This window comes from Elephantulus edwardii, unplaced genomic scaffold, assembly GCF_000299155.1.
Source record: "Elephantulus edwardii isolate Elephantulus edwardi_28Jun2011 unplaced genomic scaffold, EleEdw1.0 scaffold00178, whole genome shotgun sequence".
Taxonomy (NCBI): domain Eukaryota; kingdom Metazoa; phylum Chordata; class Mammalia; order Macroscelidea; family Macroscelididae; genus Elephantulus; species Elephantulus edwardii.
Genome location: NW_006399928.1, coordinates 5,542,385 through 5,555,559, shown reverse-complemented (window position 1 = coordinate 5,555,559; position 13,175 = coordinate 5,542,385). Strand labels below are relative to the sequence as shown.

The window sequence follows — 13,175 nt, the reverse complement described above, 5'->3', positions numbered from 1 at the left end:
ATATAAATCATTAATAAATAAAATAATGCCTCTTGAACCAATTTTGGCTGCTGATGCCTCTGTATCAACAGGTGAAGAGGGGAACTACTGTGTAACTTGGTGTGATTGATCCTGATTAGCTAGGGAAACAACACTGACATTGCATAACAATGATAAAGAAGAGTATATCTGGAATATGGGAAATATCTTAAGTTGTCTATTAGTATTACCATGTCCTATAGTTAAGGTTAATGGAAAACGACTGTAACTAGATTCTGACATGATTACTAATGTCCTAGATCTTTCAGAAATGAAGGTTTGGGTCATTCCACCAGACAAAGAACCATGACTAGCTAAGATCCTTTTTGATGGCAAAAGGAATACAGAACAGGTGATTAGAGAATGTAGTCATAAATACCAGTGGCAATCATGGAATGTGTTGCAGAAATGAAGAGTTTATGTAAATTTTATGAGTACTTCTTCTTTATATATCTTTGTTTTCCTGACTGGTAAAATACGAGATCAAAGGAGCTAACACAGTCCCTGCTACTTTTGCATTAGTTGTGTCATGTTAAACAAAATGCATGATTTTGTGAAAGTTCATGTTTAGATATTACGGTTAATGAATTATGTGCAGGTGCCAACTTTATAAGGACTGGACAACTGGATATGTAACACTGTGTGTCAATGTGAAAATTACACTAAATACAATGAAACTGTGGTATATATTGCAAATTATAATCTCTGTTGTTAATGAGTCATGATTAGTGTTGATTTTGTAAAGACATAGTCAACCAGATCTGAAGAAAGGGCAATCTCCTCAGAGAGATGACCTATACTGCATATGAATCTGAACTCTGGCAAAGTGGAAGAATATTATTGTCCAATTTTTCAGTTGGCTCATGACTTCTACACTTGACTTGGCAATCATTGTCATTGAGTTGACATCCTGATTTTGGATTCATTAATATCTGAAACACTATTGTTAATGCTTCTTTTTAAAACTAATTTGCTTACAAAGTTCATATACATTGTTGTACACACTTTTCCTCATTCATATTGTCTTTCTCACATTCTCATTCATTGTTTTATAAAATTAAACACCACTGGACCATTCCCATCATTACCCTGTCTTTTTGACCAGACCTTTCCCATTTCGTTTCACCCCCTCCCTCTACGCCCTAAACTGTGCAACCCAATGGTTTCACCTTTACCCATCCTCACCCCTCCACTCCTACTCCTTTCCCACATGAGTTCTCATATATGCTTTACTAGTTATCCTTCTGTTTTTACAATGGTCTTATGCAGTATTTGCTCTTATGAGACTTAGTTCACTCCATATCTCCCAGTGTCTCCCAAATTATGTAAGGTTTGTTGTTTTGTTTTGTTTTTTAAAATTATTGCTCTTGAGTGCTTCATAGTATTCCATTGTGTGAATGTACCACAATTTCTCAATCAATTCAGTTGTGGTTGGACATTTGGGCTGTTTATATATTCTGGCATTGATGAATGATGCTACTGTAAAAATTGGTGTAAAAATATCCATTTCTGTCTCAGCTCTAATTAATTTGGGGTACATTCCTAGTAGTGGAATATGGATCAAAATATGACCTAGTAGGGTCATATGGAGTTTTTACATTCAGTTTTTTTGAAAAATGTCAGAATGTCTTCCAGAGTGGTTACACCATTTTACAATCCAACAAACAGTGTAGAAGAGTTCCTACCTGTCCACATTCTCTTCAACATTTATTGCTTGCTGCCCCACTAAACTTTGCCACTGCTACTGGAGTGAGATGGTATCTTATTGTGGTTTTGATTTGCATTTCTCTTATTGTGAGGGACTTTGAGTATTTTTTCAGGTGTCTGTTTGCCATCTGAATGTCTTCCTTGGTGAAAAGTCTTTCCATGTATTTTGCCCATTTTGTAATTGGATAATGAGTCTTTTCCTTCTAATGGCCTAGGAATATTCTACCAACTGTCATTATGAGAGCCTTGTCTGAAACGCTTGCTGAATGTTTGTTCCCAGTCCATAGACTTCATTTTGGGAAAAGTTCTTGATGAGCACAGAGATTTCATTTTTAGAAAGTCTCGTTCATTGAATTTAACCTCTCCAAGTTGTGCATTTCTGGCTGTGTTTAGCAATCTTTATACCATTGACTAGAGCATCTAAGCTTGATCCCAGTTTTTTTCTTATACACTATTTTGTTTTGGCCTGTATTCCTAGGTCTCTGCTTTGATTTTTGCGTATGATGTGAGATGTGGACCCTGTTCCAGCTTTCTGCAGGTAGCAGTCAAGTTTTACCAGCACCATTTATTGAAGAGGTTGTCATATCTCCATTTGATAGGTTTTATTTCCTTGTCCAATATCAGTTGACCATAGATAAAAAGGTCCATTTCTGGGTTCTCAGTTATGTTCCATTGGTCTATGTGCCTGTCATTATGCCAGTGTCATGCTATTTTTGTTACTACCTCTGTGTAGTAGGTTTCTAGGGCAGGGAGTGCTTTGCCTCCCATTTCGCTTTTGTTTTTCAGAAGTGCTTTGCTTATTTGGGGTGACTTTCCTCTCCTAATAAGCTTGACAAATTATCTTTTTATCTCCTTGAGAAATTAATTTGGTGCCTGTACTGGGATTGCATTGAACATGTAGATTGCTTTTAGTAGGATTGTCATTTTCACAATACTGAGTCTCCCTACCCATGAACAGGGCACATTTTTCCATTTCTTTTGGTCTTTTATTGCGTCTCACAGAAATGTTCTGTGGTTTTTCTTTGTACAGGTTTTCTGTGTCTCCAGTTAGGATTATTCCTGACTATCTCAATTTGTGGTTGACTATTATAAATAGTTGTGTCATCTGCATAACGCAGATTGTTGTTGAGCCTACCTCCAATCCTGATGCCACATTTCTCCTCATAGAGCCCAACCTCCAGGATAATCTGTTCTGCATATAGGTTGAAAAGGTATAGAGATAGGACACATCCTTGTTGCACAGCCTTACCAATTGTGAACCATGCAGTATTTCCTTGCTCTGTTCTGACGACTGCCTCCTGGTCCAAGTATAGGCTTTCCCTAAGCACAATCAAATGTTCTGGGATTCCTATTCTTCTCAGAGTCAGCCACAATTTATTGTGATCCACACAGTCAAATGCCTTTGCATAGTCAATTAGACACAGATAGACATTCCCCTGGTATTCTCTGCTTTCACCCAAGATCTATCTGACATTAACTCTAATATCATGGCCTCTTCTAAACCCAGCCCGAACTTCAGGCAGTTCTCCGTTTATGTGCTGTTCCAGTTGGTTTTGGATAATCTTCAGCAGAATCTTGCTTGCATGTGATATCAATGATATTGTTCGATTATTTCTGCACTCTGTCAGGTCACCTTTCTTTGGAATGGGAACAAATATAGATCTCTTTAAGTCAGTTGACTAGGTGGTTGTCCTCCAGATTTCTTAGCATAACTTGGTGAGCACATCAAGGGAAGCTTCTGTTTGTTGAAATATGTCAGTTTCTATGCTTGCTGAAACTGAGGAGAATCTGAAGTGCTTGCTGCAGAAGGTCAAGGACTGCAGCCTTAAATATGAATTGAAGCTCAACATCAAGAAAAAAAAGATTCTCACCACTGGGCCAATTGGCAGCATCATGATAGATGGTAAAGAGATTGAGATTGTTAACAGCTTTAGTTTGCTTGGCTCCGCAATCAACACTCTTGGTACCAGCAGCCAAGAAATTAAAAGACAAATTGCATTGGGAAAGTCTGCTGTCAGACACTTCTCCAAAGTTTTGAAGAGCAATGACGTCAGTTTTGAGACTAAAGTGCGCCTGATCCAGGCCATGATCTTTGCAATTACTTGCTATGCATCGGAAAGCTGGACAATGACTAGGGATTATAGAAGGAAAATTGATACCTTTGAGCTGTGGTGCTGGAGAAGTGTATTAATTATATCACGGACTGCTAGGAGAACAAACAAGTTAATCCTAGAGAGGGTGAGAACAGGCTTCTTTTTGGAGTCAAGGATTCTGAAGCTTCGTCTAACGTAGTTTGGGCATGTTGTAAGGACTGACCAGTCCTTGGAGAGAGACATCATGCTTGCGAGGGTGGAGGGACAGTGTACAAGAGGAAGACTCTCTATGAGATGGATTGATTCAGTGACTGAGATAATGGTGGTAGGTGTGTCAGAGACAATAAGATTGGCACAGGATAGAGCAGGTTTTAAGGCTGTTGTACATAGGGTCAACGGCACAAAACAACAACAATTAAAAATAGTATTGCTTTCATGGTTTCCTTGTTTGTGTTCTTTTTGTTAATGCAGAAAATCCCACTGATTTGTAGATATTGATCCTCTATCCTTCAACCATCTATCTGATATTTCTCTGCTTTTAGGTATTATTGATAGATACTAGCAATGATATCCCTTGTTCTGAAGCTTCTTCTAAATCCAACATGAATTTTTGGAAATTCTCTGTTGATATGTTGTTAAGTGTTGTCAAGTTGTAGACGATTCATAGCGACCCTATGAACAAAGACCTGAACACTTGTATAACTTTTATCTTTTCTCCAAGTTCTTAGAGTTTGTGGAGGCAAGTCATTTTGGAAGTGGATACCACTCCTGCTTCCAAGCTTGTTTTAATTGGGAAGCTCCACCAAAGACTGTCCGCCATGGGTAACCAATATCACATTTGACACCATCATTGTCACAGTGTTTACCATCACAACAACCACGAATTACCTCTGTACAGCAAATGAATAGTCCAGTGCTATACCACTTAGAAGAATGACCAAAAACAATTAAAACCAGGCCTGAGGTCCACAGATTAAAATCACCCACCTTTGGCTTGGTAGCATAGCTTTCTATCCACTAGGCCAACAGAACTATGTTGTTGTTGTTGTTGTTGTTGTTGTTATTGTTGTTAAGTCATAGACAACTCATAGAGACCCTACGAACTAAAAACTTGAACACTTGTATAACTTTTGTCATTGATATGTTACTCCAGTCATTTTAAAAATAATCTTATCAAGATTTTACTTGCATGTGATATTAATTATTTTATTCAATACTTTTTGCACTCTGTGGAATCACCTTTTCTTTTTTTTAATGAACCAAACTTGAATCTTTTCCACACTGGAGAAGTTTGTTCTCAGGGACCTCTCCAAATTCCTAAGAAGCATTGATGTCAGTTTAAAGACTAAGGTGTACCTGATTCAGTCCACGGTCTTCTCAATCACCTGCTACACATCAGAGAGCTGGGCAATGAATAATGATGACAGAAGAATTGATGTTTTTGAGTTGTGGTGCTGGATAAGAGTACTGAGTATCCTATAGATTGCCAAAAGAACAAATATGTTCTGGAAAGGGTAGGGCTAGAGTGCTCACTACTTCTTGGACAAGGATGCCATTCTTGGAAAAGGATGTCATACTTGGAAAGATAATGGGTCAGCAAAATAGAGAAAGACCTCCCACAAAGCGGATTGACATAGATCAACTTTCAGGTTGGCTGTTCATAAGGTGGCTATGAATCATACTCAACTGGATGACACCTAACAACAATAACTCACAGCATTGTAATTCCAGATAGATGTTGAAATATTTGTCTTCTTTTTTTTAATTTTGGGACACAAATTCACTTCAATTTTTCATTCAGGAATGACATAATCAATTATATAATTTTCTGGTTCAGAGTGACCAATATTAGTCTATCTCAGGTCATTGATGCCTAGGATGTAGATCTTTATGCATTCTGTGTCATTTATTACAACTTCTCATTTTCCTAGATTTACACTTTGTATATTCCATGTTCCCATCATTAATGGATGTTTGCAACTGTGTCTCCTCATTCTTTGAGTACCTTCTGACCTGAGATGCTTGTCTTGAGAGACCATATCCAATCATGTTGTTCTGTTACTCATAGGGTTTTCAAAGACTTGTTATTTCAGAAGTGGATAGGCAGTTCTACTTCTTTGTGTATATTAGTCTGGAAGTTCCACTGAAACCTATTCACCACGGATGACCCTACAAGACAGCCAAAGACACTATCTTAGGCTAACCCAGGTTCCTCTGCGTCCAGGAGAAACCCTTCCAGTCTGAGTGCACAAAATACCATGATGGTGAGCCAAATATATGAGAAAATATTAACTCAAATCAGTGTTAATTTTCATTTTTCTTATTATGATAGAGGTGAAACATCTTGCGGTTTTTTGGTGTTGGTTTTTTTGTTTTGTTTTGTTTTGGGTTTGGGGGGTTTTGTTTTGTTTTGTTTTACTTAAAAGCCACTGATTGGAGAGGGGGAAAGTCAATGATATTTTTGCCACATTTTTCTTTGTTGTTTTAGGAAGTTTTTTCATCACAAAATAACTGTACCAAAAGAATTGATCAACACTGAACCATTTCAGAAAGTAGTATATAATGAAGTAGCAATGGCAATGAGGAGAAAATTCCAAGCTCCACTGAGGCATGAAAAATTATGTCCCCAGAGATTTACAGAATACCAATGCATGTATTTGAACCAACAGATGTAGCCCTCAATGTGCCTCTCTAGGCTATGCCAATAAATTTTGAAGACAGCTACCTGGCCAACTGACTGAAAGAGATCCATATTTGTTCTCATCCCCCCAAAAAGGTAATCCAACAGAATGTGAGAATTTTTAAGCAGTATCAATATAAAATGCAAGTAAAAGTTTGCTGAAGATTATTTTAAAATGGCTGGAACAGTACATAGACAGTGCACTCCAGAAATTCAAGTTCAGAAAAAGTTGTGGCACAAGGAATATCATTGCTAATGTTAGATAGATCTCATCTGAAAATGAATGATACCAGAAAGATTTTTTACTTGAGTTTCATTGATCATGCAAAGAATTTTTATTTCTTGATCATGCAAAGACATATCAATGTGTAGATCATAACAAATTATGGATAACACTAAGAAGAATACAAATCCCAGAATACTTCATAGTGCTCAAGAAGCAGTTCTCTGAAAAGAACAAGAGAACACTCTATGTCTACAATCAGGAAAGATGTGTCAAGATTGTATCCTTTCTCTATACTTGTTCAATCTGTATGATAAATAGCTCATTCAAACACATGGACTCTATCAAGAAGAAAGTGTCATGAAGATTAGAAGAAGACTTGTCAACAACCTGCGCTATTCAGATGACACAAGCTTACTTGTAGGAAGTGGAGAGGACTTGAAACACTTGCTGCAGAAGATCAAAGACTTCAATATAAATTGTATCTCGATATCAACAGAACAAAAATCTTCACCACTAGATCAATAGTCAACATCATGATCAATGGAGAAAAGTTTGAAATTATCAACAATTTTCTTTAATTGCATCCACAATCAACACCCATGGTAACAGCAGTCAACAAATCAAAAGATGTGTTGCTTTAAGAAAATCTGCAGTCAAGGACATCTCCAAAGTGCTAAAAAGAATTGATGTTAGCTTAAAGACTGAGGTGTGCCTCATCCATGCCATGCTATTTTCAATTGCTTCCCATCCAACTGAAAGTTAGATATATGACAGAAAAATATTTGATGTCTTTAAACTGTGGTGTTGGAGAAGAGTGTTGGATATTCTATGGGCTTGCAAAAGAACAAATGAATTTGTCTTGGCGGAAGTGTAAGGGGGTGTTCCTTAAAAGCAAAGATGGTGAAACTTGGTCTCACAAATTGGAAAAAAGACATCATGCTGGGAAAGGTGGAAAGTCAGAGAAAAAGAGGAAGACTCTCAACAAGATGGATTGGCATAGGCGAGCTCTGGTGGCCTAGTGGCAAGAAGCTGCAACTGCAATCCCAGAGATGCACGGTTTGAATCCACCAGATGCTCTGCTGGAGAAGGAGGAACAATTTCCTCCTGTACCAGTCAGATCTGATTTGACAGTTGTTGTTGTTGTTGTTTAATGCCATCGAGTCGTAGACGACACACACACACAAAATAATGAAATAAAATACATTTTAAAAATATTAAAAAAAAAGATGGATTGGCATAGTGACTGTAACAATGGGCTAGGGCATAACAAAGATCTTGATGATGACTTATGATAGTTCAAGGTTACTATGAATCATAATCAACTTGCTGGCACCTAACAACAAAAATGTATTAAGCTTTTTTAAATAATTAGGAGAATTGTGTATGAATTGCTCATATTATGCAGTTTTTAATTTGTCCTATAATTTTGCTTACAGTTGATTTTCCAATAAGAATTTTATCTTGTTTTATGTATATTGTAGCTTCATAGTTATAAAATCTTTTTACTTCCAGTATTATAAAATAGGTCATCTATATTTTCTTCCTAGAACTTTTGTATGCAAATCTTTAATATATTTGTAATTTTGTTGGACCATGTGAAGTATGGATCCATTTTTTTCTACAGATGTTGTATGATTGTATTAGCATCACTTAATGAGTAATTTAAATAACTTCCATCACATATAGTTTCCAATTTCATAGCACTTTATATATCTTTATCACATCTTCAGTTTTACTTCTATTTTTCATTTTATTCTATTTCTTTCTTTAATTATTGTATTCTAATTTTTATAATGATGTATACATATCCTTTAAAATAAACACACATTCTTGTTTCTCCATATGTTTTACATTCTTTCTAAACTTTCAGTGACTGAATCAAATCTTTGTCATTTCAATTATGTTGAGGTTTGTGGGATGCAGTTTTTCAAAGCCCAGGTGAAATGAAGACTTATGCTTATCTAGGTATTTGCCTTTCAGGGCCAAATTTTTCATATTTTTACAATGATTCTTAATAAATTACATTTGTTTCCTAATAATGGAAATCTATTACCAAAAAATAGGCATATGTATATTATAATATAAAAATAAAAGTTTGTTGATAGAGACTTTGTAATTAATGTAAAACTATCTGTAAAATTCCAGAGGACCTGACTGGGACCCTGGAATGTATTATGAAGGGAGTGCTACAGTCAGAGAGCTTCTTCATGAACTATATGGAAAAGTTGGTGAAATTCGACACTGGGGCTTAATCCGTTATATCTCTGGAATTCTAAGGAAGAAGGTGGAAGCCCTTGATGAGGTACAACTAATTCTTCTTTAGGAATTCTTAGTAAGTGTAGATGTGGAAGAGTTTTAAAAATGTATTTCCATGCTGTCTTCCTTAAGGTACCCATCACACACATACTCATTGAGGTGTAGAAGGAACTAACTCATAGCTGACCCTCGAGATTGTCTATCTTCCCACATACCTCCTCCAATGGCTGGTGCATTTGAAAAGGCAGTTCAACTCCCTATCAACTAGATTACCCATGTAATAGTGAAACTCCTTACCCACTAGGCCACCAGAGCTCCACTAAAAATTTAAAATGCCTTTCCCACATAAAGTTTCTGATATTCAGTTAGTTCTTTTGTTTGTGAATAATAGAAACGTATCACTGAATCATAAAAAATATGTAAGTGTAGCTGTGTATAATTTCTGTATTAAGAATAAATGTATACAAATAATTCCTACTGCCTAAGATATTAAAACAACAATAAACAAACAGACAAAAATCTCATTGCTCCTGTAAGTCTCTCTCTCTTTTTTTTTCATGTCTCCTTAGCATGAGATTTCAAAGTGTCTCAATTTAGTATTGAGGAGAAGCAAAAGTTGCTAGACTGAGAACCACGAAAAATTTTATGGGAATCTCAAGTGTTATGAGTATAATATTGTTATTGTACCACGTCTTTTTAGGCTTGCACAGACCTTCTCTCTCACCAGAAACATTTGAAAGTGGGACTACCCCCAGAACCTCGAGAAAAGACCATCTCTGCGTGAGTATGATTTTTCATTTAGTTTAATCAAACTTCCTCTAAAGAGCTCTATAAAGTTGCCACAAATTTCTTTCCTTAATTTGTCAGTGAATCATAATTTTCCTATGTGTGTGTGCTTCTATCATAAATACTCAGAATATAGAGTAAGAACAAACAGAGGAGAAAATCCAAAAGAAATAGAATTTGCATTTTAATTAACCTATCTACCCAAACTTTTCATTCAAAACAACCTAACAAGTAAAAGAGAACAATTAGCATTATCATCTGCAAAAAGTCATCTATACTTCAGAAAGAAGAGGGGAGGAAAAACCGTCCATCTGTAACGCAAGACTAATGATAAAATTTCATGATGTGCAAGACAAATAAAGTTGATAGAAGCTATAGTCAAAGGGAAAATTTGGATGGATACTTACCAAAAAAAAATCATTAATTAGCATTCTTCTTAGAATAATGCAATCAGATTCCTCTGTTTCAGTTTCTGCCACAGCTTCTCATTAGAAACATTGCCCTGAGGTAAGCTGTAACTGAAATGAGTGGAGAGTGATGAGAAACAAGTTGAAATGGAAAATTTAATCTTCACATGAGAGTCTTTCTTCTATGTCAATAAAATTCACTTACATTCAATCAGGATAATTTCACATCATATCAGTGCCAAGATTTAAATGTATGTTGTTGCTGTTAGGTGTCATCCGTCAAGTACAACTCATAGCAACCCTATGAGCAACAAATATGAACCCTGTTCTATCTTGTGCCAACCTTACAATCTCTGACATACTCAAGCCCATTTTTGTAGTTATTGTATCAACCCAACTGGTTGAGGGTTTTTCTCTTTCACTGTTGCCCCACCTTTCCAAGCATGATATTTTACTCCGAGGAGTAGCTTTTATTGGCAATATGACCTAAATATATAAAATGACGCTTCATTACCCTTACCTCCAAGGAGCATTCTAGCAGACTATAGGATAGTCAGTATTCTCTCCAACACCACAGCTCAAAGGCATCAATCTTTATGTCATCCTTATTCACTATGCAGCTCTCAGCAGCATAGTAAGTAATAGAAAATATCATAGTCTGAAGCAGGGGCACTTTAATCCTCAAACTAACACCATAACTCCTCAGTAATTTAGAGAGGTCCCTGACTACAGAAATTCCCAGTATAGTATGTCTCCTGATCTCCTAACTGCTGGAACCAAGTGTATTGATGATGGATCAAAGTAAGAGGAAGTTGTTGACAGTTTCAGTCTTTTCTCCATCTATTATGATATCACCTATTGGTCCAGTGGTGAGAATTTTTGTTTTCTTGATGTTGAGATGCAATATATTTTGAAGGCTGTAGTGTTTGATCTTCTGCAGCAAGGATTTCAAGTCCTCCTAAATGTTTAGCAAGTAAGGTTGTGTCATCTGCATATCAAAGGTTACTGATAAGTCTTCCTTCAATCCTGATGTCACATTCTTCATCGTAGAGTTGAGCTTCTCGAATAATTTGCTCAGCATACAGATTAAATAGATATTGTGAAAGGACACAACACTGAAACACTCCTTTACTCATTTTAAACATGTAGTGTTTCCTTGCACAACAGCCTGTTGATCTAGTTATAGACCATGAGCATAATTAATAGTTCTGGGATTCCTATTCTTCTAAATGTTAGCTATAACTTGTTGTGATTCACACAGTCAAATGTATTTGCACAGTGAATAAAGGATAAATAGGCATTCTTCTGGTATTCTTTGCTTTCAGCATTAGACATCAGCAATGATATCAATGGTGCCATGAACTCTTCTAATTCCAGCTTGAACTTCTGGCAGTATTATGTCTATTTACTAGTCTAGCGTTTTGTATGTGTGCATGGGAAATTTATTTTAAGTCAGTCTCTGATAGAATAAGATTTGTCACCTTGTTGCACCGATATATCCTTGATCAAGTAGTTCATCTTTGGATCTTCAGCTTCTGATTGTCCTCTACTTGCTTTGCCCCTAGGAGCTCAAAATGTCAATTAAATTCTATTCCTGAGTAAGCATTAATTTAAATTATAATGGCATCTCCTTATCCAACTGTCATCTGTATGTGTGAATGTTTAAAATGACAGTTCATTATATATACTAATTCATTATTTCCTGACTTCCAGTATGGACTAAAGGGGGAAACACTGCAGTTCTCTTGAATGATCTTCAGCAGTATTTTGCTTGCATGTAATATTAATTATGCTGTTTTGATAGCTTCCACATTCTTATAGATCACCTTTCTTGGAAATGAAAACCAATATAAATATCTTTCAGACAGTCAGCCAAGAAGCTGTCCTCCAGATTTCCTGTCCTATTCTGGTGAGTACAAAGAGTAAATCCAGGGCTGTATCTGTCATTTGAAATTTGTCTATTGGCATCCTACCAATTCCTGAGGCCTTATATATTTGCCAGTGTCTTCATTGCAGCTTGATCATCTTCCTTCTTCACAATTAGTATACTTTACCATATGGTGTTTCTTTACCATATGGTATTTCCTGAAATATTTCAGTGTTGGCCAGTTCTTTTTGATAGAGTGATTCTGTGTCCCTCCATTTTCTTTGATACTTCCTGGATCATTCAACATTTTGCCCATCTTATCTGGTGGCCCAGTGGCAAGAAGTTGCACTGCAATCCCAAAGGCAAGCAACTTGAGGCCACAAGCTTCTCTGCAGGAGAAGCGTGGGTATTCTCCTCCGGTGCAATTAACTGCCTCTGAAAACCCACTGGAGGGTCATTTATGGGTCTATGGGTCGCTTCTGACTACAATACCCAAGACCAACAATCATAACTATGGTATCCAACAAAAACAATTGCAACTCAAGGCTTAAATTTGTTCTTCCTGTTTTTTTGTTTGTTTGTGTGTTTGTTTATTTTTTCTAGTTTAAGAAATGCTGAAGGAGTTCTTCCCTTTTTATTCTCCATTTCTAGGTCTCTGTATATTCCATTATAACAGTTTGCTTTCTCTTCTCGAGATGGCTTTTGAAATCTAGTGTTCTGCTCTTTTACTTCAACATCTCTTCCCTTTGTTTTGACATCTTAGTGTGCTAGTGAGATTTTTCAGGGTTTCATCTGCCATCTGTTTTGTTTTTTGCTTCCTCTTCTGTTTTTTCTATCTTTTACTCTCTTTATTAATGACATTCTTGATGTCATCCTACTACTCATTCAGTCTCCAATCAGTGGTTTGCACTGTTTCAAACCTTTTCTTGTTGTTGTTGTTGTTATGTGCCGTCGAGTCTCATAGCGACCCTATGCACAACAGCCCTAAACCCTGCTCTATCCTGCGCCAACCGCACTGCCTCTGACACACCCATCCCAATTACCCCAGTCACCAAATCAATCCATCTCATAGAGGGTCTTCCCCTCCTGCGTTGTCCCTCAACCCTCCCAAGCATGATGTCCTCTCCAAGGACCC

General features: G+C 36.7%; 1 protein-coding gene across 4 annotated transcripts in view; it reads left to right on the top strand.

Moving 5' to 3' along the window:
- The window catches only part of PHKA1 (phosphorylase kinase, alpha 1 (muscle)), a 742,463-nt gene that overhangs the window by 580,656 nt on the left and 148,632 nt on the right, over nt 1-13,175 (top strand). For all 4 annotated transcript variants that reach the window (XM_006895993.1, XM_006895991.1, XM_006895992.1 and 1 more), the window contains 2 exons: nt 8,870-9,026; nt 9,681-9,760. In XM_006895993.1, the coding sequence (XP_006896055.1) occupies nt 8,870-9,026; nt 9,681-9,760 (237 nt within the window). The remainder of the gene's footprint in view (nt 1-8,869; nt 9,027-9,680; nt 9,761-13,175) is intronic.